This window comes from Bos indicus x Bos taurus, chromosome 6 (assembly GCF_003369695.1).
Source record: "Bos indicus x Bos taurus breed Angus x Brahman F1 hybrid chromosome 6, Bos_hybrid_MaternalHap_v2.0, whole genome shotgun sequence".
Lineage (NCBI taxonomy): Eukaryota > Metazoa > Chordata > Mammalia > Artiodactyla > Bovidae > Bos > Bos indicus x Bos taurus.
The window spans coordinates 57498628-57526020 of NC_040081.1; the positions used below are offsets into that span (position 1 = coordinate 57498628).

Below are 27393 nucleotides of genomic sequence, written 5' to 3' on the forward strand. Positions count from 1 at the left end.
ACTTTGCTTTCTTTTTCATTTAGACAGCACTGTGTAACTTTCCCCCAAACAGTGTGGTGAATCAGGGAAGGTAACACCCCAGCTATTGTTCTGCAGCAGTGACAGGTTCCTGATAGATGTGGTTCTGAGGTTCTCTTTGATGCATGTGAGTTAGAGACACTCCAATATATTATAACAAAGAGACTTTAGAGAAAATTAGGGACAGAAGTTTGCTTCAAAAAATTCATTCAGTTAATATACTGGGATCCCTATGTGTTGTTGTAGCAGGTTCTGTAATTTTTGATTAAAGACCAAAAAGAAGTCATATTGTTCATTGGCTTTGCATAACCAGCTTGTAGTTTGTCCTTCACCCTTGTAGGTGTAACTCTTCTTTGAATAATATACACTTCACATGGATCTCGTCTTCTGATGGCTTATTGATAGTCTTGTTATTTCCTCAATGACTGTTTTTGTTTTATATAAAATATTATATAAACCAAGTCACTAGTTTCTTTTTAGGTAGTAGTGCCTGCTAATGCATTTGAAAATCATGCATTTTGAATGGATCATAAGGAAAAAGTGGCTTTGCAGTGTCATGAGACCTCTTATAAATAGAATGGTTAATATTTTTCCTTTCAGTTTTTTCTGGAGAAAAGTTGTTTCTGAGGAATTCTCCAAGGGCAAGTCTTTATAAAACAAATGTAATTACTATTGAAATAATTGTACTTAAAGCATACACTGGGCTTCCCCGGTGGCTCAGATGGTAAAGAATCTGCCTGCAGTGTGGGAGACCTGGATTCAATCCCTGGATTGAGAAGATCCCGTGGAGGAAGTCATGGCAACCCACTCCAGTGTTCTTGCTTGGAGAATCTCTATGGGCGGGGAGGAGCCTGGTGGGCTATAGTCCACAGGGTCGCAAAGAGTTGGACACGACTGAGCAACTAAGCACAAAGCTTACATATTCATTGTTTTTGTAAGTAAATGTTTCATGGGGAAATAAAAGTGCAACCCAAGTGGAACCATAAAGGAAAATAAATTAATTACTATGCAAATGATGCTGAGGTTTATCACTGCTGCCAACAAGCTGGCTTTGACTCTGAGCTCTGAGAGGAGGCCTTGGTGCCAGATGGGCATGTGGATGTGCTAACCCTTCTCTAAGAGAACTCATGACACTGCAGAGCCACTTTTTTTTATTTATGACCTTTTTGAAATGTACAGTTTCCAAACACGTCTAAGTGGACATGTGAGAAGCCTCCCTGCTGGCAGGATCTGGCTCTGTCCTTGTGCTGGCCGGCTGTGCTGAGTCCACATCGGTTGTCCTGGGGAGAAGTTGCTTTCAAGCTGAATAGGGCTAGTAAAGAAAATGTCTCAGATGTCAAATTCTCTTCATCTGATTGAGTGTATTTCAAGGAATGACTTAATACTCAACTGAGTAGGTAAACCAAATAGATGTATACTCAATAAATGCTGATAATGAATTAAATAACATGACATGACTTTACAAGTTAAAGATTAATAGCTAGAGGAGCTTTTTTCCCCCTCTTGAACAGAATATATAGGGACTTAGGTGGATTTTTCCACAGTTTTAAAATTATTTGTATAAGATTTCATTATAATTTTTTAAAAAGATGTTGTTGTCCAACTAAGCATTTTAAGTAGACTCCTCAGAAGACCATAGACCTTCTCAGCATGCTGGTATTCGTAGACAGTGTTGGAAACTGACTCTCATATTGCTTTTATAACTGGTTTATAGCCCCACGCCTCATAGAAAGGAGGTTAAAAACATATAACAAAATTGGCTTTGTTACTTTTAACAGGCAATTGTTTTGTATTGTTCTTTCTTAAAAAATTAACTAATGATAGAAAAGCATACAAATCAGTGGTGTGTAGGTCAATGAAATAAATTTTCTTTGAGGTATAGTTGATGTATAATAGTACTTGAGTTTCAGGTGTACAATGTAGTGATTCACAGTTTTTAAAGGTTTATAGATATTACATACATAATGCATATATATATAAGTAATATATATTATATATAATTATATGTTGTATATAATTATACCTCAGTTTTTAAAGGTTTATAGTTATTACATACAATATATAATTATATATGCTATATAATTACATATTATACATAATATATAATATATAGTATATCAGTTTTAAAGGTTTATAGTTATTATATATAGTAAATATATTTAACAACTTTATTATAAAATTTTGACTGTATTTCAGTGAATTTTTATAAGATGAATACACCTTGCAGCAACACACAGGTTAGGAAATAGAGCATTTCCAGCCTCAGAGCCCCACCTTGGTCCTGCCCCAGGTAACCGGCATCCTGATTCTTGACCTGACCATAGGTTAACTTTGAATAAGCAAGTTAATTTTGACTGCAAAGCGATATTATCCAACTTGATTCCCCATTAGTTTCCTTAGACCTGTCTCTCGGACTCATGAATGTTTATGAGATTAAGTCACCTACAGGACATAATGATTTTCCCCTTTGGAGAATGGTGAAGTTCCCTGGGAGGCATTCAAGGGACTTCACTCAATGGAAGGGTAGCCCGTAGTCACGTTTCAGTTATTGTAAGGAAGCGTTTATTTCTTGACCTTGTGTGACACCACAGACACGATCTTCTCAGCCTTAGTGTCTTTCCCCCGTGGTGTTTCATGAGCTCCGTGGTGCGGTGTCTCGCTGGCCTGTGTCTTGCATAGACCAGCAGCTGTGGGAGTACACTGTGCTCAATTTAGTCTCATTTTCTGTCCATTCCAGTAGTTTCTTTCATGTATATATTGAGGAAAAGAGGGTGTACTAATAATGCTCCTCTCTTACTGCTGCATTCTTCGGCTATTTTGATATTGGAAATAATTAATTGTGAAGAATTTTCTCCAAGGAAAATACAGATTTTCTTGTGAGAGTGCCCAAAAGTTTCACTGAAGATTAGGAAAAGAAAGAATGGGTCAGCTCTCGAGTAGCTGCTCAGAGGCTTCGTAATTCCCGTCTGCTTCTCTTTCTTGCAGTTTTTTTTTTTTAAATAGACTTATTTTTTAGAGTAGTTTTACAGAAAAAGTGGGTGGAAATACAGAGAGTTCCCATAAAACTTCTCATGCCCCTTCCCCCTCCTCAAGCCAGTTTTTCCTATTAATGACTTGTCTTAGAGTGGTACCTTTATGACAATTGAGCCAGTATTGACATGGTAACTGAAGTCTGTAGTTTACTTCAGGGTTAATTCTTCTGATCATTTACTACCATTTCCTTGAGTGGCAGGAACAGCTTATTTAAAATGATCTTTGCATTTAAGGGAGGGAATGTTAGAAGGTCTGGGTTAGGTGTTACCTCTGCTCTCTTTCGAGTCTATGACACAGGTAAACTTGTTCCTTAGTTAGCTGGGCTGCTCAGAACAGCCTTGATTCAGCCTCAGATGCTTGTGTAGTTGATCTGCTTATTATACACCCAGACTTGGTTTTAAAGGGCAAGCTAGAGGGTTGGGGTAGGGAGAGAGAAGAGGCAGGGCAGTGGAAAACTGTCATTATATATATATAAAAGTTTATAAACTGCAGGCTTTGTGTATCTCCGGAGTAATTCAGTTTTGTATGCTTCATATTCAGGGAAAATAATTGAATACATTAAATTAGATGGTCTTCTAAACACGAACTCTGGTGTTTCAAGTCCAAAGAGTCTGGGAGCTGGAGGAGACCTTGGAGTGTATTGCATGCATAATCTTCATTTGAACAGACAGAGAGGCTGAGCTTAAATGAGTTTCCTTTGATCCCTTTTCCGGGCAGCACCTTGAACCTACATGACCTGATTTCTAGGTCAGTGTGTTTTGCCACTACCTTGCCCGAAAAATAAAAGGAGTGCAAAGAATTTTTAAAATACGAGAAAAAAAAAGTTGAGTCTGTGCCATGAAATTTTGTGTGCAAGTGTATGCCTTTTGGGGCTCCCAGAAAATGCTTCCTGATGAACATGTTTGATATGTGAAAGGAGCCATGACCCTGCATCAGTTGCTATTTTCCTTTCTACTTCCCTAAGCATAAGAGTTTATAAATGTGCAGGCATCATGGCTCTTGTCCTTTTCTGATGTTTTTAAGAGTATTTATTAAATATTTTAACTATGCCTCTATCTGATGTGAAATGTTTGTTTTAGGTAGAAGGACATCAGAGGTCAGAAGCCAAATCTGGCCCACTGGCTTCATTGTTTCTTTTTAAAAATTATCTTCACTTTTAGGATCATTGGTGCCCCCTAGTGAGATGATTGGGTAAAAGCACTGGTCGATGGTGGAAGCTAGCATTTTCAAATGAATGGTTTAGCAGTCTTGGTGACAATTAAAAATTAATGTAAAATATTCTATTTTTTTTAACCTTAAGAAATTGAGACCAAGAAATGAGCAACGAGAGAATGAATTGATTATTTCTTTCCTGAGATGTTTATATGAAGAGAAGCAAAAAGTTCACATCCATATTGGGGAGATAAAACAGGTATGGCATTTTTTCTCTTTGTCTGATTTCACCAGGACACTCTGTAGAACAGTCTTGGGGATTTTCTGAAGCTTTGAAACCTCTTTTCCTCTCTGCAATTTATTTTCACTTGTTACACATGTAGGGAAAATTTGGAAATGCCTAGACAGTGCTTGTAAAAGGTGAGGTGAGTTTCTGTCTGTGTCATCGTGGTGGCGGCAGAGTGGTCTTCTGACACGGGACTAGAGTAGGGCATTGAGTGAATGCTGCAACCTGAATGAGCTCCTTGAGCTGCAAGGATCCAGGCCTGTCATCTCACCTTTCTCCCTGATAAAATGAGGGTGACATTGTACAGCTTCTTTCACAATTACATACAGTGCCTGGAAATTCTTTCTACTAAAAATGCAGTGTGGATGTAAGATAGCACTACTGATAAATCGCATACAGTATTAGCCTGGTTTATATGCTGTTCAGATACAGAGCTTCTGTTTTACTTAGCATACTGGGGGTGTGGAGTTGGGGAAAAAAAGGATATTTTTTATATTCATCCTTGTTGTTGCATAAATCAGTAGTATGTTCCTTTTTATTCCATTGCATCAGCAGCGCAGTTTGTTTCTCCATTCTCCTTTTGATGGATGCCAAAGTTAACTTTAGGTGCTGGTTATTGTGAACAAGGCTGCTGGTGGATACTCTGTGACACCCCTGGATGGTGGGTTCTGAGCTGAGAACTTCATCCTAGCTTCAGAATTTAAACCTTGGCTCCAAATGTTCTTGCTTAGAGTTCACCCCTCAGTCTTGGCATGGGCAGTATGGGGACTGCAGTACAAGTCACTCTGGAGCCCCAAAGAAGAAGCTTATCCAAAAACCAGCATCAGCTTCAAAGGAGAAACTTCTAGATGCTTAGTTTAAAATAAACAAGGACTGTGTTATTTTCTAAATGTGAACTATTTTCCAAAGATTGTATTTTCAGATTACATTTGAATTATGGTGATAGACATAGAAAAGAACCTTTTTAGACCATAGAGGAGACTAGAAGAAGCATTTAATTAAGTATACAGAGATTTTTATGGCTTGGTTTATAAAAAGAAAACCACAGTGTAGTTTTTCTTCTGTCTCTGAAGGATCTTCTACATGCTGCCAGTCTTTTAGCCAGTATTTTCTTTATGTACCAAAATTATTCAAACTGCTTCTCCTTTGTGAAAACTTTGGTTGAAAGCAAGTCTTCAACTTCTTAGGAGTAAACTGGTGTTGAGTCAAATGCAAGCCCCTGTGGGTTCTTTGTGGGTAATTCTCTTAGCTCTAGAGACTGACTTGAGCCTGGATGGGTTCTAATTCTTGGTAAATGATTGCACAGGACCAAACTGTGACTAATAACACACTCACCCAGGATATATAATTTTTTGAGTGAATGCCAGAGCCTGTGCTCGTTATTGTTCTTCTCAACACCTGCAAAATGTTAACTTAGCCAAAGCTAGGGGTGGTATGAAGGCTTTTAAGGTATTAATCTGCACACTTTTCTGTATGCTTGAAATATATAACAACAAAGGATAGTTGGTGTTTAGAGTAATAGAGGATGCGGTTGTGTGTTTTTCTAACAAAATCATCATCTAGCAGGAAGCATTCAGGTAAGAATCCATAGAAGAAACAGTTTAATCTAGAGAATTTTATTTATTTATTTTGTTTGTTTGTTTGGTAAGCATAGCTCTAATAAGTAAGACTAAATTTGATTTTGTGATTGACAGACTTTTATGTTGTCATTTCATGTTATGGTCAGTTAAGGGAGAGACTGGGTTGCAGAGGACAGTGAATGATGAGATGATGGAAACCATAGGAGAGAGGAAAAAGAACCCTGTTGGGGGGGATGAAGAGATTATTGTAGGCAGGATGGATTCTTCAGTTGATTAGATTTTTTTTGTCTCACCCTCTGAATCACCCCCAAAAGTAAGCTGTTACTTTAATCTGAAAAGCTAATCATAGTCCCCTTTGTACTGGAAGCTGTGCCCATTGTTTTACATGCTTTACCTGTTTTAATCTCATAACAAAGTCCTATGATTAGATCTTGAGGTTGGTTTCAATTTACAGAAGAGGAAATTGTGGCTCAGAGAAAGTAACTTGCACAATCCCATAGCTAGTGAATGACATGTCTCTGATCCATCTGCAGAGCCTGAGCTCTAAACTCTTTGTGAACTGATTGGTTTCTAAGTGCTTTTCCCTGTTTTGTTTGGAGTGGGTAGTGCAACTCTTTGAGGCAAAGTTATTTCCCAGACTTGCAGTCATGTCACCAAGGAGCAGATGAAGTCACAGAAAGAATATGACCTAGGATCAAAAAGATGCATCCTAGAAATTTTTCAGTCCTTTAAAAAGGAAGGAAAGGAGGAGGGAAGGAAGACCTAAGTGGCTTAACTTTCAATTGTTTCACTTTTTAGACGTCACAGATTGCAGCAGAGAATATTGGAAGCGAATTACCATCAAGTGCCACTCGATTTAGGCTAGATATGCTGAAAAACAAAGCGAAGAGGTCTTTAACAGAATCTTTAGAAAGTATTTTGTCTCGGGTAAGTGACATAATTCCTCCTAATTTCAGTTAAATCCCTTTTTGAGAGAGCATGAAATTTAGTTCTTTGCTTTCATTCCATCAGTGTTCATCATAGAGTATAGAAGTGTAAAGCCTTGTTCGTGTCTTCTCAGTGTTAGAAAAATGTTATCTACCCTTAAAATTCAGTTTATAACTTAGAGTTAAAAAATTCTCTGCTCTTTTGTATTATATTCAATTGGAATTTTTGGCTCCCAGAGGAATGTTATTTGTTGGCCAGTCCCTGTAAAGAGCATGGGTTAGATACACTGAGGTGTGGGTTCCGGTTTCCCTATCGTCACTAGGTACAGTTTAAAAACTGTCTATGTTAGCTGCTGTTGTTATGTGTCTGGAACTGTTTATAGCAGGATCTGCAAACCATGGCCCTTGGGGATCAAATGCCATTCACCTCCTGGTTGTTTTTGTGTGTGTGGGGTGGGGGGGGGATCTTAGTTCCCCAACAGAGAAGGCAGTGGCACCCCACTCCAGTTCTCTTCCCTTGTCCATGGAAAATCCCATGGACAGAGGAGCCTGGAAGGCTACATACAGTCCATGGGGTTGCGAAGAGTCGGACACAACCAAGAGACTTCACTTTCACTTTTCACTTTCATGCATTGGAGAAGGAAATAGCAACCCACTCCAGTGTTCTTGCCTGGAGAATCCCAAGGACGGGGAAGCCTGGTGGGCTGCTGTCTGTGGGGTCGCACAGAGTCGGACACGACTGAAGTGACTTAGCAGCAGCAGCAGCAGCAGTTCCCCAACCAGGAATCGAACCTGAGCCCCACTACATTGTAAGGGCAGAGTCTTAACCACTGGACCGCTATAAAGTCTCCTACTTCCTGCTTTTGTAAATAAAGTTTTATTGCAACACAGCTACCTATTGTCTCAGGATACTTTTCTGCAGAGTTGAGTCATTGCCATGGATACCACATGGTCCATAAAGCCTAAGAGGTTACTAATCTGGCACTTTACAGAAAAAATTTGTGACTGGGAACTCTACAGGAAGAAACATATGGAAGAACATATATACCAATCTGGGAGTTCTTTAACAAATGTCTCAAAAGTTTCACACCTTTCTGGAACTTTCAGTATCTTCTTATGGTTCTCTTTTATTTCACAAAGCACTCCAATTGAAACTTTTTTTGTTAAATTTTATTTTGTGCGAAGATGTTTCTGAGAATTATACAGCATCCTTACAGATCATTAAAAGCGGTTCATTTACAAAACTGGAGTTGGAGTGGGCCTGCCTTTGAGAGCTCCCAAACGGAGAGATGGTGGTTTGCGTGTCCTAGGCTGGCAGTTCACCATGCTGTGTGACTAAGAGGAGAGTTGTTGAGTGTGCACACTCAGCGCTTGCTTTTCTTCTAGATGCACTGTCTCCTCTCCTGCCCATTATTCCTGTCAAATGACTAATCTTCAGGGTGCTTTGGAATGTTTAGGTTGGTTTAAAAAAACAAAAAACAAAAAAAGAAATGTTGATTGTCTTAATGCACATATATGCTCAGCAGCATTTCTCAGATGTACTTTTCCTGAGCTTATTAAATAGACTAGATTGCTTCTAGCAAATGTCTTTGCAAAAGCCTCAGGAGTCATAACTTGACGGCTTTTGTTTCCATAGGGTAATAAAGCCAGAGGCCTCCAGGAACACTCAGCCAGTTTGGATCTGGACAGCTCCGTGTCTAGCATGTTCAGTAACACCAGCAAAGTAAGCACGTTTCTTCTTATATGACACCCTGAAGAAACCAACAAATGGGTCTTGCTCGTCTCCTCTACACAGGGCCTATCAGAAGGAACCAGAGAAGCCTCACAGCTGCCATCATGAAACTTTTGGTGCTTCCAGACTTCATGATGCAGGTGGAAGGCTGGTCGTGCAGATCTACTCTGACACACAAGTTGTGCTTAGTGAAGCAGAAGGCTCTGCCATAGCAAAGAGCTAAACGCACAATTTCAGGCCACTGAGATCTAGTTAATCACAAGGCAATCAGTGGATTTCTTTCTTTAGTAGATTTTCCAATGAAATCTGAATGAAATACATTAAAAATAATTTAAATTGGGAAAACCTCAAACATGAGCTTATGAATTTTGAGAAGTATGCAGCTTAAATTCTTGTGTCCTTTAGCTGACTCTGTGATTATCATTAAGCATCACGATTTTTGTAAATAAGCCTCACCCTTCCATGTCTGCCACCAAGCACAGCTTTGTGATGATAAGCAAGCCAACCGTTCTTTTTGGTAACAAACCTGTGTCTATGATGTCGCTGTTTTCATTTTTTGCCTTTTAAACACACAAACAGTGCACTGGGACAACCCAGAGGGATGGTATGGGGAGGGAGGAGGGAGGAGGGTTCAGGATGGGGAACACATGTATACCTGTGGGGGATTCATATTGATATTTGGCAAAACTAATACAATTATGTAAAGTTTAAAAATAAAATAAAATTACACACACACACACACACACACACACACACACAAACATACTTAATCCTGGTTAGCTCACCTTTTTAACCACCAGCAAAGTGGATTTCGGGTTTTATGCTGGGGAGGGCAGAGTGCCCTGGAATGGGAAGAGGAGGAGTTGTTGTGGAGGCCAGCCCCTTACCACAGGAATCAAAGTTGCCTTGAGCTCCCCTTTGGGCATGTGGCTTTCCAAGTTTTTAGACCATAACAACATTGTGAAATGGTTCACAAACACACGTACATACATGCTCACACATAAAATTAAAATTTTACAAAACAATATTTACTGTAAACAGTGTATGATACATACTGGTATTTTCTGTTGTTTTAAAAAGTTTATGGCAAACTGCTAAATTGGTATCACTATGTTCTTTGAACATCCATTGACCTTTCAGGTGTCATATGAAGCTAAAGGGTAACTCTTTCACATAATTTGGAGGGATGTTAATGAGAATTGAGATGAATAGGTTTTCATGGTGGATTGTCTTAGACACATTTTTAAACCTTTAAAGAATCTTTGTAACTGTAGAGTCCTAAAGAATGAAAAATTTACATTACAGTTAGAGTGATTAACATTTCATAAGGTATTGGGAGTTAAGCTTTTTAAATCTAATTTCTGTTACATTAAGTGCTTTTAACCTCTCTCCTTAATAAACATAAATTTAATAAAAAAATTAAAATCCTTAATGCCTCTTATTTAAGAGGCATTCAGTTACAGGTCAGATGAACAGATGGAATTTAGATTCTCCAGTCCACCATTCGATGCATTCGCTCTTTTCATGTTGACTTATTCATCCCTTCTAGCAATTTCAGTAGGGACAAGCTGGTATACTTCTTATTTTGTACTTTTTGATTTGAGAAAAATATATCCCCGCTTCCCCCTCACCATTACCCCCTTGGCCACATCCTGGGCATGCAATGCTAAGTGTGAGTGGTGATAGTTCATTCCTTTGAAAAAGTATGCGTCCTGACAGCCTATGATATTAAAATATTGTTGTGAGTCCTAACAAATGTTTGAGGACTCACTCAGGAAATTCACTGAGTGCCTAATAAAATAATAACTTATATTTACATAACATTTTACAGTGGACAAGTACTTTTGGTTGTATTATCTTGCTTAATCCTGAAACCCAGTGAGATAAATTTTCACTGTACCCTTTCACAGATGAGGAAATTGAAGTGCAGGAAAAAGTTAAGTGATTTTCCCTGAATCATGTCAATAAGTGCCTAGAGAGAGATTTTCCATATCTAAGAATAATGTGGGATGTAATTTTAAACACTCAAGATCACCCAGTTAAATCCAAACATTAGCTCAAATTCAGAGAGTTTTAAACATGTATGAACACCCTTGGCCCAGATAAAGAAGTTGATTTGTTTAAACAGTGCAGACAGGTTACACAGCACTCACTAGACCTGTTATAGGCAGTAGGGAAGAGCTTTGTTTTCTGCAAAGAGAACTGTTTTGGCTTTGCTTAGGGCAGTTACTTGTTGTAATTTATGTTCTTCACACTTGCGCTTGGGCAGTTTCCTGTTTGTCCTGCACACTAGCATTTTGTCTCCGCCAAGGAGGAGGCACTTAATGGGCCTTTATTGCCTTTTTTGGTGGCCTCTGGATGGCATTATGACCAGAAGATGTACTTACATATTGAAATGTTTTCCTGCCACTGGAATCAGAGATTTGTAAATGCCACCAGTGCCCTGTGATACGTCTGATCTGCTGTCTGTCTGCTACCAGGAGCCGTCTGGCTATGAAAAGGAGGCCTTGCCCATCTCCGAGAGCTGCTTCAGGCTCCTCGGCTCCTCGGACGACCTGTCCAGTGACTCAGAGAGCCAACTCACAGAAGAGCCAGCCCTGCTCTCGCCCAAGCAGGGCTTCCGAAGGCGCGCCAACACCCTGAGTCATGTTCCCGTGGAATGCCAGGAGCCTCCACAGCTGGTGCGAGGGTCTCCAGGGGTCTCGCAAAGGAAACTTGTGAGGTATCACTCAGTGAGCACAGAGACGCCTCATGAACGAAAGTAAGATTTGTTGAAAATGTAGATTTGTTGTATGAATAGCTGGGGCATATGTTACTGCCAGGTATGTGCATCCCAGGCATGTCTGTTGAGCGAAAAAGAAACCTGAGTCCGGTTTCACTCTTGGCTTAAAAAGAGTAACGTGTCTCTCTCACCTTCCTCTCTTGGGAGAGATGTAGTTGTAAGAGATACCCATGACTTGTCCAAGTGCAGGGACTGTGAGGAAGCAGATAAGATGAGCAGAAATGGCCCTTGAGATGCGTAGCGGTCTGAGAGGCAGCCGTGACTGGGAACTCTGCCACTAGCCTAGAGGAGAGCAGCGAGCAGGTGGGCAGGAGAGTACTCGTTTGAAGGTGGGGGCCTGGGCCACAGTGATGTGGGGACTCTGTCCCTGACTGGCAGAGTTATTTGACTTCACTGCAGGACATGATTGGAATAGATGGTCTCGAAAATCACCTCCAATGTGAGAATTCTGGATTCTTGCAGTAACACTTACTGATTTTAATAAATTGCCGTAGTGAGCAGTTGGAATGTCCTGCTTCTAGAGCTGGGTCAGCAGTACAGCAGCAGAAGTTCCACTTCCTTCAGGGGTCCCATGGCAGTTAATTTGACCTCACGTGTCAGAGACATGATGGACACGGGTGTCTGTAAAAATCACTTCAAAAATCCGAAGCTTCTCACCTTGTAAATATGAAACAGGCCGCACCTGTGTACAGCCGCTGCCTCCCTCTGACCAGTGACAACAGAAACCAGGACATGTCATGTCCACACGGGGTGGGGAGGCGCTCTGATACGTTGCTGGTGAAGGACGACATGTGCTAGCAATCTCGGATGAGGCTGTGGAATCTTTCAGCTTTGTTTTCATAATCTTTCAGCTTTTATTTTCATAACTATTGAAAATAGTTATGTGGTTTTTTGGACTTTGGCTGGATACCTGTGATCCCAAAGCATGACCTGCTTCAGAAGCTAATACTCAATTCTGTGATGTTCTAGAGATGAATGTGCCATGTGATCAGTTGTGTTTAACTCTTTGCAACCCCGTAGACTGTAGCCCGCCAGGCTTCTCTGTCCATGGAATTTTCCAGGCAAGAATACTGGAGGGGGTTGCCATTTTCTCCTCCAGGGGATCTTCCCAATGCAGGGATCGAACCTGCATCTCCTCTGTCTCCTGCACTGCAGGCGGATTCTTTACCCATGGAGTCACGACAAGCATAGTTTGAGGCTTTATGGGTTCTCATCATGTTTCTTAAAACCCCGTGCACACGCTTCTTTTGTTCTGCCTCTCCACTGCACTCCCATCCCTCTTTTTCTGGCATTTCAGCGATGATGGAAACCTTCCTGTCTGGAGGTTCTTAGTCCTCTTGCTAAAGCCTGCTGTTTCACACAAGCCGGAGGTGGCAGGAAATTAGAATTCCTGACCGTCCATTTCCCTTCTCCCCGAAGAACGCAGCTTCCTGTAGGGTTGTGTTTGGTGTGGATGGTGAGAGGACGTGGGACTGTCCTCCCCGTCTCCCTGCAGCATGTCTCTTCTGCTCTGCGTGACCCTTCATGACCTCTCTGCTCACTTATGCACAGGAAATGAGACTTTGACATTCAAGGCAGCTTATTATTCATTTTGAAGAGAGATGTATTTCTAAAACTCTGGATTTTGTTTTGCTTTCCTTTGCTTTTAATTAATTTTTTTTCCCTGTCAGATCCTAAGAAGGGAGTGGAGGAAATGGATGTCTTGGGGTCATTCCGAGTGTGGGACGTGATCAGGCAGGACCTTTCATGGCGCCCTCTTGACTGAGCTGCTTTACCAGTGGGGATGAGGGTGCTGAAGAGGAGCGCACCCACTGACTGACAGTTCCTGTGTCCATGTGTCCTCTGCTTTTCCGGTGTGGCTCCTTCCCCCTCCCTCTAACTCCCCTGCCTCTCTCTACTTGCTGTTTAGTGGGAATTGTCCACCTGTTGGCGAGTCTCAAAGTCCCTCAGGTCAGTCTTCAGCTCCTGCTCCTCCACCTCGTCTTAACCCCTCCGCCTCCTCGCCTAATTTTTTTAAGTACCTCAAACATAACCCGAGTGGAGAACAGAGTGGGAATGCCGTGCCAAAGAGGTGAGCCGCCCGCATGGCAAGTGCAGTGTCATTGGTCTTCCCAGGATGGTCACGCAGAGAGGGTGTGCTGCATGTCCACACAGGACCCCGGGGCCACCGCGTGTGTGTGTGTGTGTGTGTGTGTGCTTGTTTGGTTGTGCTTTTCTTATTTTCAGTCTATCATTTGAATCCATTTAATTTTACCATTGATTAATTCCCTCAAAATTGTTGTGAAAACAATCTTGAGGGCAAGATGTGATACTTCTTTTCACATTCCCCTGCTCTGGTGTGTGTACATACACACACACACACACACACACACACACACACAGGTTTAACGGCAATGTGCTTGATTATATAAGTTGCAATTTGTGCCATTTCAGAAACTTCCTCATTAATTTAGAAAAATTATTTTTCTACTTCGAAAAGAAAGAATCACTTTGGATGATGGACTGAATTTTATTGCTGTGGTTTTGTTTTTATTTGGTCAGAATGCTTAAAATGAGATCTATCCTCAACACATTTTTCATGTATTCACATATTACTAACTATACGGGCACTGCATTGTAAACTGCAGGCACAGTGTTGCACAGCAGATCTTTAGAATTTATTCATCTTGTGTAACTGATTGGACTGATGTTTGTTAATTAGTTCATTGATTCCTTTCATTTAAAATAGTAGAATTTTATTCAACTGAAAATGAAAGTTAAATCTCATTTGTAAACTGTTTTTGACTTCTTACTTGCTTTAATTTTCTTATCATTAGATGTATAAAATGTGTCTTCTGTTTTGAAGGTTTTGTTTTACAGTTTGTGTGTTTGTGTTTACCCTAAACTCTTTTTTCAACCATACTCTCAGCATCTCCTACCGTAATGCCCTGCGGAAAAAACTTCATTCCTCTTCCTCTGTGCCAAATTTTCTAAAATTTCTGGCTCCTGTAGATGAAAATAACACCTCTGACTTTATGAACACTCAAAGGTAGGGTTCAATTTAGATACATCAAGTCTGGGTGTATATGTTGCTTGTTAGACACAGGGATTTTTTTAGCTGTTCTTTTGCCATTTCCAAAGTCATTTTCACTAGATCTATTATATCTTTTTTCTTACACTTTTTTTCTTACTGAATGTAATTTAAAAAATATGGAATCAACTTGCTACCCAATTTTGACTAGAATTAGTTTATTTATATTTTGTTATTTTCAGAAAATTAGAGAAAGTCTTAACCATTTCTCTGAGTGATAGAGGTATTTCTAGATAAGCATATATGGCTGCCAATAAATCAGTCAGGATGTTTGGTCTGTAAGTTCAGATGATTGTTCAGTTGTGGGTATAAATTCAGGTGCAACCTACAAGGGTTCCCCCACGTTGTCCTATGAATAGGAAAATTGTTATTTATGTATATTGAAAAATATACTTTGTTTTGTCATTTAAAACATACGGGTATTAAAAGTCATCATTAGCAAGTAACTGCATCATTATTGCCCTTGCTGGTTCTGTGTAATCTATTTATTTAGTTATTTTTTGAGGTGATGCTTGGAGACATAGGGCTATGCTAAGGAGATCTTCTCACACACAGACTAGGGGAAGTTGTGAACCTGGTGACGGCACCCCCCCCCCCCCACCTTTAGGCCATTTTTCTTTTCTAAAGTGGTATCAAGAGAGGCCTAGTTGGAAGCTAAGGTCCGTGGAGTGGAGTTTGTAATATTTTTACAATAAAAATAAATTAAGGACATGTAACCATAGTCTACCATAAAGAGCACCCTTTCAGAAAGCAGTTCTGTAGGACTGCTGCCCCGCCACCAGCTTGATTGACACCTGTGATTATCTAGTTATATTTGCTTGTACAGAGATAATTTATAATTTAGTGCTTGGTTAAAAAAGACAAAAAGTCAAGCTAAAATACCTGCTTGTATCTCCCCACCAGTCATAAACAACTGTCTTTAATTTTAGGGACTTTGAGTCCAAAGCCGACCACATCAGCGATGCCAGCAGGACCCCTGTGAAGACACGGAGACACTCGTGGAGGCAGCAGATCTTCCTTCGGGTGGCCACCCCCCAGAAGGCCTGCGAGTCCCCCAAAAGATACGAAGGTGAGGCCCACCCCGCATGTGAGCCTGGATTCCGGCTTGAGTTTCGTGTTTGGTGAAAGAAGAGGTGAAATGAGATTTCAAGTTAAAATCATCCCCTGATTTTAAAGTTCCCAGGTTAGGAAGTTCAAATGCCAATGCCTGTCACTGTTTTCAGAGGATCCCACATTCCTGGAAGCCTGTAATAGCATTCAGCAGCTTACAACACCTTGTGTTACAAACAGTGCTTCTGCTGAGCCTCTGTGACTACCCCTGCCCTGCCCCCCGGGGAATGTTGGGAGCTCAACTCAAATCCCCCATATCCTTTCTTCTCTTCCTGATACGTTCCCAGGCTTGTCTGTTTTCTCCCTCTGCAATCAAGGTGTCAGTTTACACCCTGCCTTAACATGGTGGGTTTTTGAGGTACTGCCACCCCACTGGTCACACTTGTGCTGCCTTGTGCCTTGTTGATTGCTGTCCATCGGTCTGGTGTCACGGGAGGACTCTTTCTCATCATCTTTGTGCCCTCCAAAGAAATGCATGCAGACCTCAGAGATGCAATAAGAAGAATATCTCAGTAAAGCGAATCACATGAATTTTTTGATTTCTCAGTGCACATAAAGGTTATGTTTACACTGTAGTATAGAGTAGACATTACAGTGCAGTCTTTTAAGTGTACAATAGCATTATGTCTAAAAAAGACACATATACCTCAGCTAAAAAAAACCTTGATTGCTAAAAATGCTAACCATCATCTGATAATTCAAGGTTGCCACAAACATTCAGTTTCTAAAAAAATGCAGTATCTGTGAAGAACAGTAAAGCTAATAAGCACAGTAAAACAAGGTATACCTATGTGCGTGTTCATGCTAAGTCACTTCAGTTGTGTCCAACTCTTTGCAACCCTATGGACCATAGCCTGTCAGGCTCCTCTGTCCATGGGATTTTCCAGGCAAGAATACTGGAGTGGGTTGCCATACACTTCTCCAGGGGATCTTCCTGACCCAGGAATCCAACCTGCGTCTCTTAATGTCCTGTGTTGGGAGGCGAGTTCTTTTCCACTTGCATTGCGAGTGGTATAGAATGTGCTAAAGTTTATTTTTAGGCTTTTGCATGTTGAGTTATAATGTGAAAGAGGAGTTTAAATGAAGTTCCATTGACTAAAATTAAGATTTTTCTTTGCCCAGTGAGGTCATAAACTTTGAACAATAGATATTTGCTTTCCTTAATATTCCTAATCAGAAAGTGTTACAAAAGCACAGCGAAACAGTCGCTCTCCAAAGATTACTTGAATTCCTCAGATTTCAAGATTGCCTGTAGTGTAGACTCACGCTGCTTTTTGTCTCTTAGGACACAGCCAAGGCTAATCCGAGGGTTTTCAGACTAGGTTCCATGTAACTGTCTTGGGAGGCGGTGTGACTATTGGAGGAAGCCTTTCTCCCTGTTCCCTCCCCGCTCGCTGTGGTTTCTTCTCTCTTACCCCCCACCACTCCCCTCCCCAGAGTTCTTAATGTTAATTTGGATCCTGAATCTTCTGCCAGATTAAACAAGAACCAGGTTTGGGCTCAGCTAGCTTTGTGATGTAAAACATGTAACTTCATTTGTACTTAGTTCTTTGATTATAAAATGGTCACAGTAGTGTTGGCTCTTCCTATCTCGTGGAATTACATTAAATTATAAATGTGAAAGTACTTTGAAAGCCTAAAGGCATGTCAAATGTAAAGTGGGAGCATTTTTGTTACCATTGTTGAGTTTGGAGCACTGATGTGTTTAGGTTCCTATACCGATGTTTCCTGGCAGGAACAGTGTAAGGGAACATGATTTATTAATTCAGTGTGATTTAAAATTTTTTTAGTAAACTGAATTTATTTCAATCTGTCATTTTAGAAAGTTTTAAAGATTTTATTTTCATGTTGTAGATTGCCTACTAATGTTCAACAGCCAGATTGTGTAATCTAGTTCTCTCCTTTTAAAAAAATTCTTTTCTTAAAATTCTAAGGCAGAGGGGTCTGCTAGGGTAGGTGGCGATAGAAGGGTGGTGGCCATTTCACCAGGCAGATAAAAGGCACAGCTCCTGGTTGGAGCTCTGGCCTCTTTCTTCAGGCCCCACCCTGGTGCCACTCTGCTCTGGTGTTGGAAATAACCCGAGTTTCTGGACAGGACGGACACTCCTATCTCCTAGTCGGTGTCTGGGGGGACCTGAGTCAGTGCTGGTGTACACTCGGTCCTCTGGAGAACCCCAAGATAAATTGGGCGAGGAGACGGCACTGTGGGCAGCATGAGAGTGTGTGATCCTGTGTCGCCCCAGCACCTAGAAAAGGGATGGGCGGAATGCCTCTGTCTGTGTCTGAATTCTCCCTTTGAAAGTTAAGCAGGAAACTTTTAAATCAGTTTTGTCTGGAAATATTGTAAGAAATGGATAATTAACTCCACGTTGTAGTCTTACGATGGTCTTTATAGGAGACAGCATTTTTGGGTGACTTCTGGACACTCTGAAACAGCTGGCCAGAAGCATGCAGGGGATGAGATGGAATCCGTGGTTATTGCCCCAGAGGTCAGAACACTGGGCAGATCCATCCAATACCCTGCACACCTGGCAGCATGGTCTCCAGGGAACTGGGAACCGAGCGCTTGGTGTGTCCATCTCCCCTTCTGGAAATGGTGCTCAAAATAGCACCCCAGTATCCGCCTGCCAGGCCCCCAGGGTCACCTCCTTGTTTGTAGGAAAGTACAGAGGTAGTCTCTTTGACATGGTCTGAATGGTTATGAGGATGCACTTAGGGAGAGAATTGAGGGAAAGACTGAGAGCTCACTCAGGTAGCTGCCTGTGACAGCAGGAGCAGAGTGCCTGGTCCAGGCCCCAGCTTATACCCTGGGGGCCATGGTCTGGAACAGCCTATCTAATTTCTCACCTTCGATGCTGTATTCATTAGGCCTCTTGCCACACTGATTGAAATAAGGGAGTGTGTTGTTTTTACTGACAGTGTGAAAAGTGTTCAGAATTCATAACGTTAGAAAAAATCAGTGGTGCAAATATATCTGGTATAGTCACCACTCTTGTGTGGAAGTCACTCTGGTGGTCCCACTGGAAGCTGCTCTGGCCTCGGCCCCTCCAGCAGGGGGCTTCCTGCCGCTGGAGCTCTGGGGGAGCTCTGGGCTGAGCAGTCAGGGTTTTGATTGTTTGCGATCGTGGTGAGCTGGTGGCCAAGCCTTCTGGCCAGGATGCTGTGAACAGGCCCCCCTGCTGCAGAGGGCTCTTCCTTCGTTTGGGGGAGTGGAAGATGGGGGCAGAGAAGGGACCAGAGGGAAGGAGGCCCAGGAGGGGACCCTGAGCTGTGCTTTGTGATCGCAACAACAGGATAACAATAATGCCAGACATGGAGTTCCGCTGTTTGACAACAGGGCCCCCGTGTGGCCGTGGCTGTATTATGTGGGGACTGGTGGGCTCGAAGTGTGTATGTCTTTAGTGTATTCAGATGTGTAACACGTACTGACAGTGTGTTTAAACACTCAGCGCAGTGGCCAGGAGTGTGATACGGGCCGTGGACGACGGTGTGAAGCAGCCTGGCCCACTCTGGAGTGGTTCTAAGCTTTCAAATAAGCTTCCTTAGGTGGAGCCACATCCTGTCTCCCTGTGGTTCCATCCCTCCTTCCTCCTGGTCTCTGAGCCACACAGAATGCACTTACTTGCACTTCCTTTCTTCATATGACAGAGGGTCATGGGGTTGCTGCTTCCTCTGAAAGTCTTCTCCAGGCTGACTGCCCTCAGTCCTTCGCCCCAGCACGGTGTTACTGCCGAGTCCACTCTAGTCAGAGTCCTGTCGCTGAGCATAGTTGGCCCCCGAGGGACCCAGAACCCAGCTCTGCATCCCTCCGTCTCCCACCCATGCAGTGCAATCCTCTTTAGGTAATTAAGGTCACTTTCGTAGCCTCTCTCTGCTTTAGGTGATTAACTCACATTCTTGGCTCTTACCATATCTTGTCCTCTGGGGCATGAACTGTTATTTCAAAATTGGACCAAGTCCTAGCTGGTCTTGATGGAGAAAGATTTCTAAGGTAGTGTTTATCTAGTTCGTACCTGTGAAGTGCTACAGCATCATCCAGTCCTTTGAGGGTGGTCTTGAAGCTCGCGCTGGTGGCCAGTGCCTTGTGGCAAGCTGTGTAAAGTTAACGAGGCTTGCCCTCGGTGTCTCTCCGTGATGGAACAATACTGCGGGCCGCAGGCTCTGCCCTCTGCTCCTACGCTGCCGTCCTCACTGACTTGTCAGGGCCCAGACTATGCAGCTGCTGTTGGCTTTACCACTGCCTCCTGCAGGAAGGTGTCCCAGGGACCCTGATGCTGCGTTGGGTGACCGTCACGGCGCAGTGTCCTCCTGGCCTCTCTGAGAGAGGCTTCTGCTTGGAACCCTCATGCTCGCCATGTGGGCTCCCTGCTGAGGCCTGTGCTCGGGCTGTTCCCTCTGCCTGGAATGCTTTCTCCCCATCCCCCTCACCACCCCCCGACAACCCCCATGAATAACCCCCCAACCTGCTTCAGATTATTGCTGAACATCATCTTTTCACTGAGGCTGCAGCAGCCACTGTACTTCAAGTTGCACCCCCATCCCTTCAGATATTCCTCGTCTCCTTATCGTGATTTTTTCCATAGCATTTCTCACTTTGAAACATATTCTGGTTATTTGCTTAAGTATTATCTTTATCATCAGGTTCCTCCAGCCCCCAGGCTCCATGACTTCTAAGGGAAGACAAGTAACTTGCTCAGATTCTTACAAACATAATACTTGGTCCTTAGTGATTTCTCAACTCCCTGCTTCTTCCTGCTTATGTCCTTTTTGCTCTTACAGAATTAAGAAATGCTGCCTTTTAAATTATATGGTAGGAACTCTGCATATAAAATAGAGAAGAGAAAATAAAAACACAACTCTTGACTTGCTGTGATAATTATCACCCTTATTTTTGGCCAGTGCTCTACATGAGTTGTTTCCTTTAATTCCCAGTCAACCTTATGAAGGTCGGTGTTCTTATTACACCAGTTTCACAGATGAGGGAGCAGAGGCTTGGAGTGGTTTAAGTCATCTTACCCAAAGCACAGAACTGGTGGGCAGGACTGGAGCCATGGGCCTGTGCCCCACGGCTCCCATGAAACCGCACCCCAGGCTGGAAGTTGGGTGTGGCGCTGTGGGCCTGCTTCTCTCTGCATGGGGTGTTTGTTTTCAGTCTGTCCCTCTGTCCCGTTGCTGGCCAGGCAGCAACACGTTTCAGAGCATTTTGACATACAGGCTTGCCTTCAGTTAATCACCTTCCCTCCCCACATGTTAGCCCTGGGACTAGGGTGTGCTGGGAGGGAGGTTGATCTCTTTATATCTGTCTGAATTTTCTTCTGACGGATCGTCTTTATTCTCTGCCACTGTCTGCTTCCCAACCTTAAGGTACAGAGAGCAGTGTTTCCACTGTGGCCTGGGACCACTTGGGCTCACATACCCTCTGTGTGTTTACCTCCAGCTATGAGACCTCCGGAGAAGACAATGGCACCCCACTCCAGTACTCTTGCCTGGAAGGTCCCATGGACAGAGGAGCCTGGTGGGCTACAGTCCATGGGGTCACAAAGAGTCTAACACGACTGAGCGACTTCACTTTCACTTTTCACTTTCATGCATTGGAGAAGGAAATGGCAACCCACTCCACTGTTCTTGCCTGGAGAATCCCAGGGACGGGGGAGCCTGGTGGGCTGCCGTCTATGGGGTCGCACAGAGTCGGACACGACTGAAGTGACTTAGCAGCAGCAGCAGCAGCAGCATGAGACCTCCAGATCCACAGGCAGTTGAGGGCCCCAGAGATCCCTGCATCAACCACACCGTGCCAGGCAGAGTGTGTGCTGTCAGGGGTGCCTCTGGGTGTCTGTCTGCTCCTCTTGTGGGGGGACCCGAGGCAGCCCCAGTGTCTTCAACCCGTGGCATGAGGGACACAAAAGTCTGCTTGTAAGGCGCACTTAGCAAATGCCTTTTACAGTGTTTTAGGCGCTCAGAGCAACTGTGACTACTTTGTATTTATATTCTGGTACTGCAAACTTCAGTTAAACAGACAAGTTAACCTTTGTTCCAGGTAAAAAAAAACTTGAAACGGGTATTTGTACTGTCCCATCTATTTTGTCCCACTTATAAAATACTAATAAAGCAAACTCGTAATTTAAAAACCATGGTATTTGCAGAGCAGTAAAGATAAGTGAAGGATAAATAAAATTTTCTATAATTTTGGGGTTCTGATTTAAAAATTAAAACAAAATTTTTGGCCACACCCCATGGCAAGTTGGGACAGGTATGGGTTCTGACCAGAGATTGAACCCTCTGCTTTGGAAGCACGGAGTCTCAACCAGCGGACCACCAGGAAGGTTCCCCTGATTTGTACAGATGGGCTAAAACCTGGAGAGAAATGTGTCGGTGACTAGGGAGTGTGACTCCAACTAAATATATTGTAAAGAGAGGGGAAAGGACAAGGCCAGGCAGTGTGGACAGAGGCAGGGAGATTAGACTGAGCAAATACTGCCCGAGAGTCAGCTTGTCCTATACTCAGGGGTGTGTGACTTTGCGCAAAATCCCTATGAAATAATTGAGTTGCAGGTATCTGAACTTTATGTTCGGAGACCTGTCTGAAGTTGGTGGACTTCAGTTATTTTACATTTTGAAATTTATTTAGAAATATTTAGTAGATCCATCATAAATATTCCTAAATCCCAGGCTGGTTTTTTTTTTTTTTTTTTTTTAAACTCAACATAGACCAGTTGGTTTCTTGTAGGGATTCCCACTTGAAGTTATTTTAGCAGAGTCCAGCAGGGTGATTTCCATTCTGACCCCCAGAGGCAGTGGAGGGGATGGGGGCTCTCTGCTTTTCAGCTGGTAGGTCATGTCAGCAGCACCACTGCATCACAGGGAAACTGCGGTAAAAGTAGGACGTCACCAGTTTGTACTTGAAGACTTGGTGAGGCAGACTTTTTTGTGATAAGACAAACATAGGTAGATCATAAAGTGGAATACTAAAAGCTGTGTAGTGTTTTACACTTAAAGCAGAGTTTTCACTGATGGTCTGAATTTATGGCCACTCATGGCTGGTGCCCCAGGACCCCTAGGGAAAAGGCATTCTCTCTTCTTTGTGTTACCAGTTCTTTGGGTGAAAGGTTTGTGAGAGACTGGGTATGTGGAAGGTCCATACTTGGTAAACTGTAAACTTGATGACTGAGGGTGGTGTGGGCGTTCAGTGAAATCTGTTACAGGGCAGAGCCCTGCAGGTTGGATGTGTTTAAGGCTGCACTTTTAGGGCAGACATAGCTGTCCCGTGTTGCTCATGTCTGTATAACGGCCCTTTGTCACTTTCAAAGCCTTCCCACCATTGGTCCCCACCACGGGCCTGCCCTGAAGGTACAGGCGGCAGGGATGCTGTCATCTCTCAGCTGGGAGTGAACATACCTGTAGGTTATGTGGCTTTCTCCAGATCATGACCTAGAACAGCACTTCACAAACTACCATTGTGCTCACAGGTGTCTGGTGATCCCCTAAAGGCCGATTCTGGTGTCTGGATCTGGTGGGGCCAGAGGGTCTCAGTTTCTGACAGGCTCCCTGGTGATACTGATGATACTGGCCCACTGTGAGTGCAGGCACTTAGAACCGCGACGGTGGTCCATCCAGCCCAGACCGTCTAGTCCTTGGTCAGGACTCCTGTGTGTGTCTCCTCATGTAGATGACCCGAGGCGTCACCCACGTGTGTCGGACCTCAAATAAATCTAGGTCATAAGTGACCTAGATTTTTTGAGAGGATTTGTGCTGCCTGGAGACGCAAAGAGTTGATCTGGTGGGAAAATGGAGTGATACAAAACATGTGGTAATAGGGATAAAGAAGAGTCTGACAGCGTGCCAAGTGAAGCTAAACATATGGCGTCTGCCTCGTCCCTGCTGCTCCGCTCGCAGCCGAGCTTTGTTTCCTGGGCGGCCCCGGGAACAGAGGCTGTGCAGGTGTTTGTTTTCTTAGCTGTGGGCTCTGACCTAATCGTCAGGCCTACAAAAAATGCTGAAAATCAACTTCTGACTAGATGTTCAGTAGTAGAAATAGTCCATGGTTTTTCCTCCTAGTGTTTCATACAAAAAAAAAAAAAAGAATTATTTGTTGTTAAGAAATGATTTTTAGGTAACTCCCAACTATGGAAGGAGGAAATTACTTACCTCTGTGTGCCAAGGAACAATTTTAGTCTTGGTTCAATGCCTTTCATTTAAGCATCTCAGGTTATACTGTGCATTTACCAATTTTGCCAACAATAGAAGGAGTCAAATTTTTACATGTCTTGTTTTAAAAAAGGAAAAAGAAAACTCATCTAATATAGATCAGACTTATTGATTTGAAACCCATTGTATAAGTAACTAATCCAGTGAAGCTGAAGTTCAAAGGGTTTTTGTGTTGTGAGTATAGCTGTGTCAATATGCCTGATTTATGACACAGTTAAGTCAGTTGGATTAGATATTAGATGTAAATAGTAATGGCAAAACCAAGGAGTATAATCAGAATCTTCATAATGACTATTTATATCTTGAAAAATGTAGAAACTGTTGTACTATGATTTATTTTATATTGTTCATGGCAAATTTTCAAGAATTTATATGCCATTGGGAAATTGTAACAGATGGTATAAGTAGAATAACTGCAAGTAGGACTTAACTGGAACCTGTAAGCGTCACAGTGATCCTTTGTTTTGATCCCCAGTTCTCACCATTCACTGTGTATCAGCCACACGGGGAAACTTAGTATGTGGGCCACAGCTGCCCCTATGCTCTCATCATCTCAAGGGGTGGGGATGGGCTTGAATCCTCCTATCTTTTTAAACCCACCCAAAACATTCTAATTGTGGAACTGCTGTTTTAGTTAAATGTAAGAGAATGACTACAAGGAGATCCAACCAGTCCATTCTGAAGGAGATCAGCCCTGGGATTTCTTTGGAAGGAATGATGCTGAAGCTGAAACTCCAGTACTCTGGCCACCTCATGTGAAGAGTTGACTCATTGGAAAAGACTTGATGTTGGGAGGGATAGGGGGCAGGAGGAGAAGGGGACAACAGAGGATGAGATGGCTGGATGGCATCACTGACTCGATGGACGTGAGTCTGAGTGAACTCGAGGAATTGGTGATGGACAGGGAGGCCTGGCGTGCTGCGATTCATGGGGTCGCAAAGAGTCAGACACGACTGAGTGACTGAACTGAACTGAACTGAAGAGGATGACTTGAGGCACTGTTACCACTTGGTACCACTTGGTGGCAGTGTTGCTCCCTGTGTCTTGCTGGCCCTTCTTTCTTTTTTCAATCCCAGAAAAGTGTGCTTTCTTTTTTCCCGTGTTTTTGTTTTTGGTCTTGTTTTTGTTATAGTATGTACCTTCCTCACTGATTTGCAGCTTATTTGAGTAAGGAGAGTACCTTCTGAAATCAAGATGTTTTTCTTTCATTTTCCACAAGGTTTTAGGGAGCGGGCAAAACAAGGAAGAGAAAAATAGTCCCTGATTGCCAGAGACACAAGGCTTTCTAAGATTGTTCTTAACCTACTTTCCATATAATTTTGCTTTTCTGTGGTCAATAAAGACTAGGTTCAAGATAAAATACTGCATGCCAGGAATGGACTGTTCATGAATTTCAATAGTTTGAAGCTACGAGATTTTTCTCCTTTAATTGTGCTTTTTGGTACATCGTTATAGGTGGGGAAGCCACAGTGAATGGCCAGACTTGACCTCAGTCTGCTGTTTTTGAGGCCTGATATCAGTTGTAAATTAGCCTGATTGAGCCTTTCCTAGTCAACCGTTGGCATTTAAACAGTCAGTCGTTACACTTTATGCAGAGGTTGGCTCTGAGGGTTGGTGGTGATGCAGAGACAAAAGTTCAGTCTCTGCTGTTGGTAGGAAGGGGACGGAGGGCCAAGGGCTTGGGCACCCAAGGTCCTGGAGTCGGGAGACTGGGGTGCGAATCCTGCTTACAGTGCCCTGGAAACTCCTCCTCAGGGCTCATCTAACTCTCAGAGCCTGTGTGCCTTCAGGATTAGAATCCAGAGTCAAAGATCTTGATCTGTCATCTTTGAACTTTAATCTGTGGATACTGGGGAGCCACTGACATTTATAAAACAAGGAAATGGTAGGTAGTTTGAAACTGTTCTCAGGGGGATATAATCTGTAGACATACCTGAACTTGAAACAGCCTCAAAATTGGGGCAGGACTAGGGTGAGGCAGTCACATGCTCCGAGTGCAAATTTTAAGGAGGCACTCACTTTTAGGGCCCTGCAAGTATGGACCCTGTGCACACATGACCCTGACAGTGAGTGCCTCCTTTATATTTTGCATCCTAGGGGCCCACCTTCCTCACCCTACTCACTGCTACTCTACAGCTGGGACACCGCTGCCTGGGAAGTTTAGATTAGCTTAAAGAGGTTTCCTTGGCAAGAAACTCGTGTTTGGGGGTTTTGTTTTTTGTTTTTGTTTTTGTTTTTTTAAAAAAAACAGCTTTATTGAGCTAAAATTCATATATTATACAGTTCACCCATTTAAAGTATACAATATCTTTTTCTGTATTTACAGGGTTGTGGAACCATTGCTGCAGTCTAATTTTAAAATACTTTTTGTCCCCCAGGAAGAAAGCCATAGCTGTCACTTCCCAAAACCACTCCCCTTTCCCCTAAACCCGAGACAACCACCCATCATCTTTCTGTCTCTGTAGATGTACCTGTTCTGGACATTGTATATAAACAGAGTCATGCAATATGTGACGTGTGGGGCTTCTTCCATTTAGCAGTGTTTTCAGGGTGCATCGTGTTATGTGCGTATCAGCGCTTCATTCTTCTATACGGTCAGTTACTACTCCATTATATAGACAGACCTCAAATACAGTCATTTACCTTTGGCTCTAATGCGCCTGTGAACTTTCATGTGCTTAGTGTTGTGTGGTCACACACTGAGAAAGGGTTTTAATGGTGAGTATGGAAGCTCCTTCTCTGGGGGGTTTGAGTTGTCACTCGTAATTCTGACCTTGGGGATGGTTGGGCCAGTGAGGGTGGGTGAGCCTCTGTACTGCTGGCCTTGTTTGCCTTTCTTCCCCTGCAGACTGAGGGGAGAGTGTGAGTGTGGGGTTGCGTCCGGGCTCCCACAGCTCTCCCATTCCAGGTCAGCAACATTGGCCCAGGGCTGCATTTCTTTCTACCATCCTCAGACTGTGTGCCCGGAATCCCTTGGAGAAGTTACGGAAACACAGAATGCTGTTCCTCATTCCTGAAGTTTCTTGGTGGAGCCTAAGGTTGTGCAATGCTTACAAGTTCTGGGGACCACACTTTGAGGTCCTCTGAATGTCGCAAGCTGCAGCAGCTGATGGGCAGGGGTACATCCTATTCTGATTTAAACTCATGCCAAAAAGCCCCGAGTGGTTGTTAGTATAATAAGTGAGTTGAAAATTAGAAATATGTTCTATGGCGGATTATGAAATAACCAATAAATCCCATCTTGTTTGCAATAAAACTCACCAAACATCAATAGTAGCCATTGAAATTATCCTTATCATGTATTGAGCATTAGTGTTTGCACTTTCACAGAGTTAGATGGTAATTCTCACACTGACTCTATGCAGTCAGTACTATGCCCGATATTTTCGAGGAGAGGAGGCTAGAAATATTGGATAACGTGCCCGTAGCTCCACAGCACTTAGTTCTCACAGCTGCGATTCCAATCAAGCTGTGCTGTGCTGTGCTTACTTGCTCAGTT

General features: G+C 42.9%; 1 protein-coding gene across 10 annotated transcripts in view; it reads left to right on the forward strand.

Annotated features, from left to right (window-relative positions):
* Positions 1-27393, forward strand: part of TBC1D1 (TBC1 domain family member 1) — a 226723-nt gene that overhangs the window by 124036 nt on the left and 75294 nt on the right. For 4 of the 10 annotated variants that reach the window (XM_027544253.1, XM_027544254.1, XM_027544246.1 and 1 more), the window contains 7 exons: positions 4352-4462; positions 6868-6996; positions 8632-8718; positions 11208-11488; positions 13419-13580; positions 14418-14537; positions 15509-15648. In XM_027544253.1, the coding sequence (XP_027400054.1) occupies positions 4352-4462; positions 6868-6996; positions 8632-8718; positions 11208-11488; positions 13419-13580; positions 14418-14537; positions 15509-15648 (1030 nt within the window). The remainder of the gene's footprint in view (positions 1-4351; positions 4463-6867; positions 6997-8631; positions 8719-11207; positions 11489-13418; positions 13581-14417; positions 14538-15508; positions 15649-27393) is intronic. The other 6 variants (XM_027544250.1, XM_027544256.1, XM_027544249.1 and 3 more) reach the window with 4 other exon arrangements.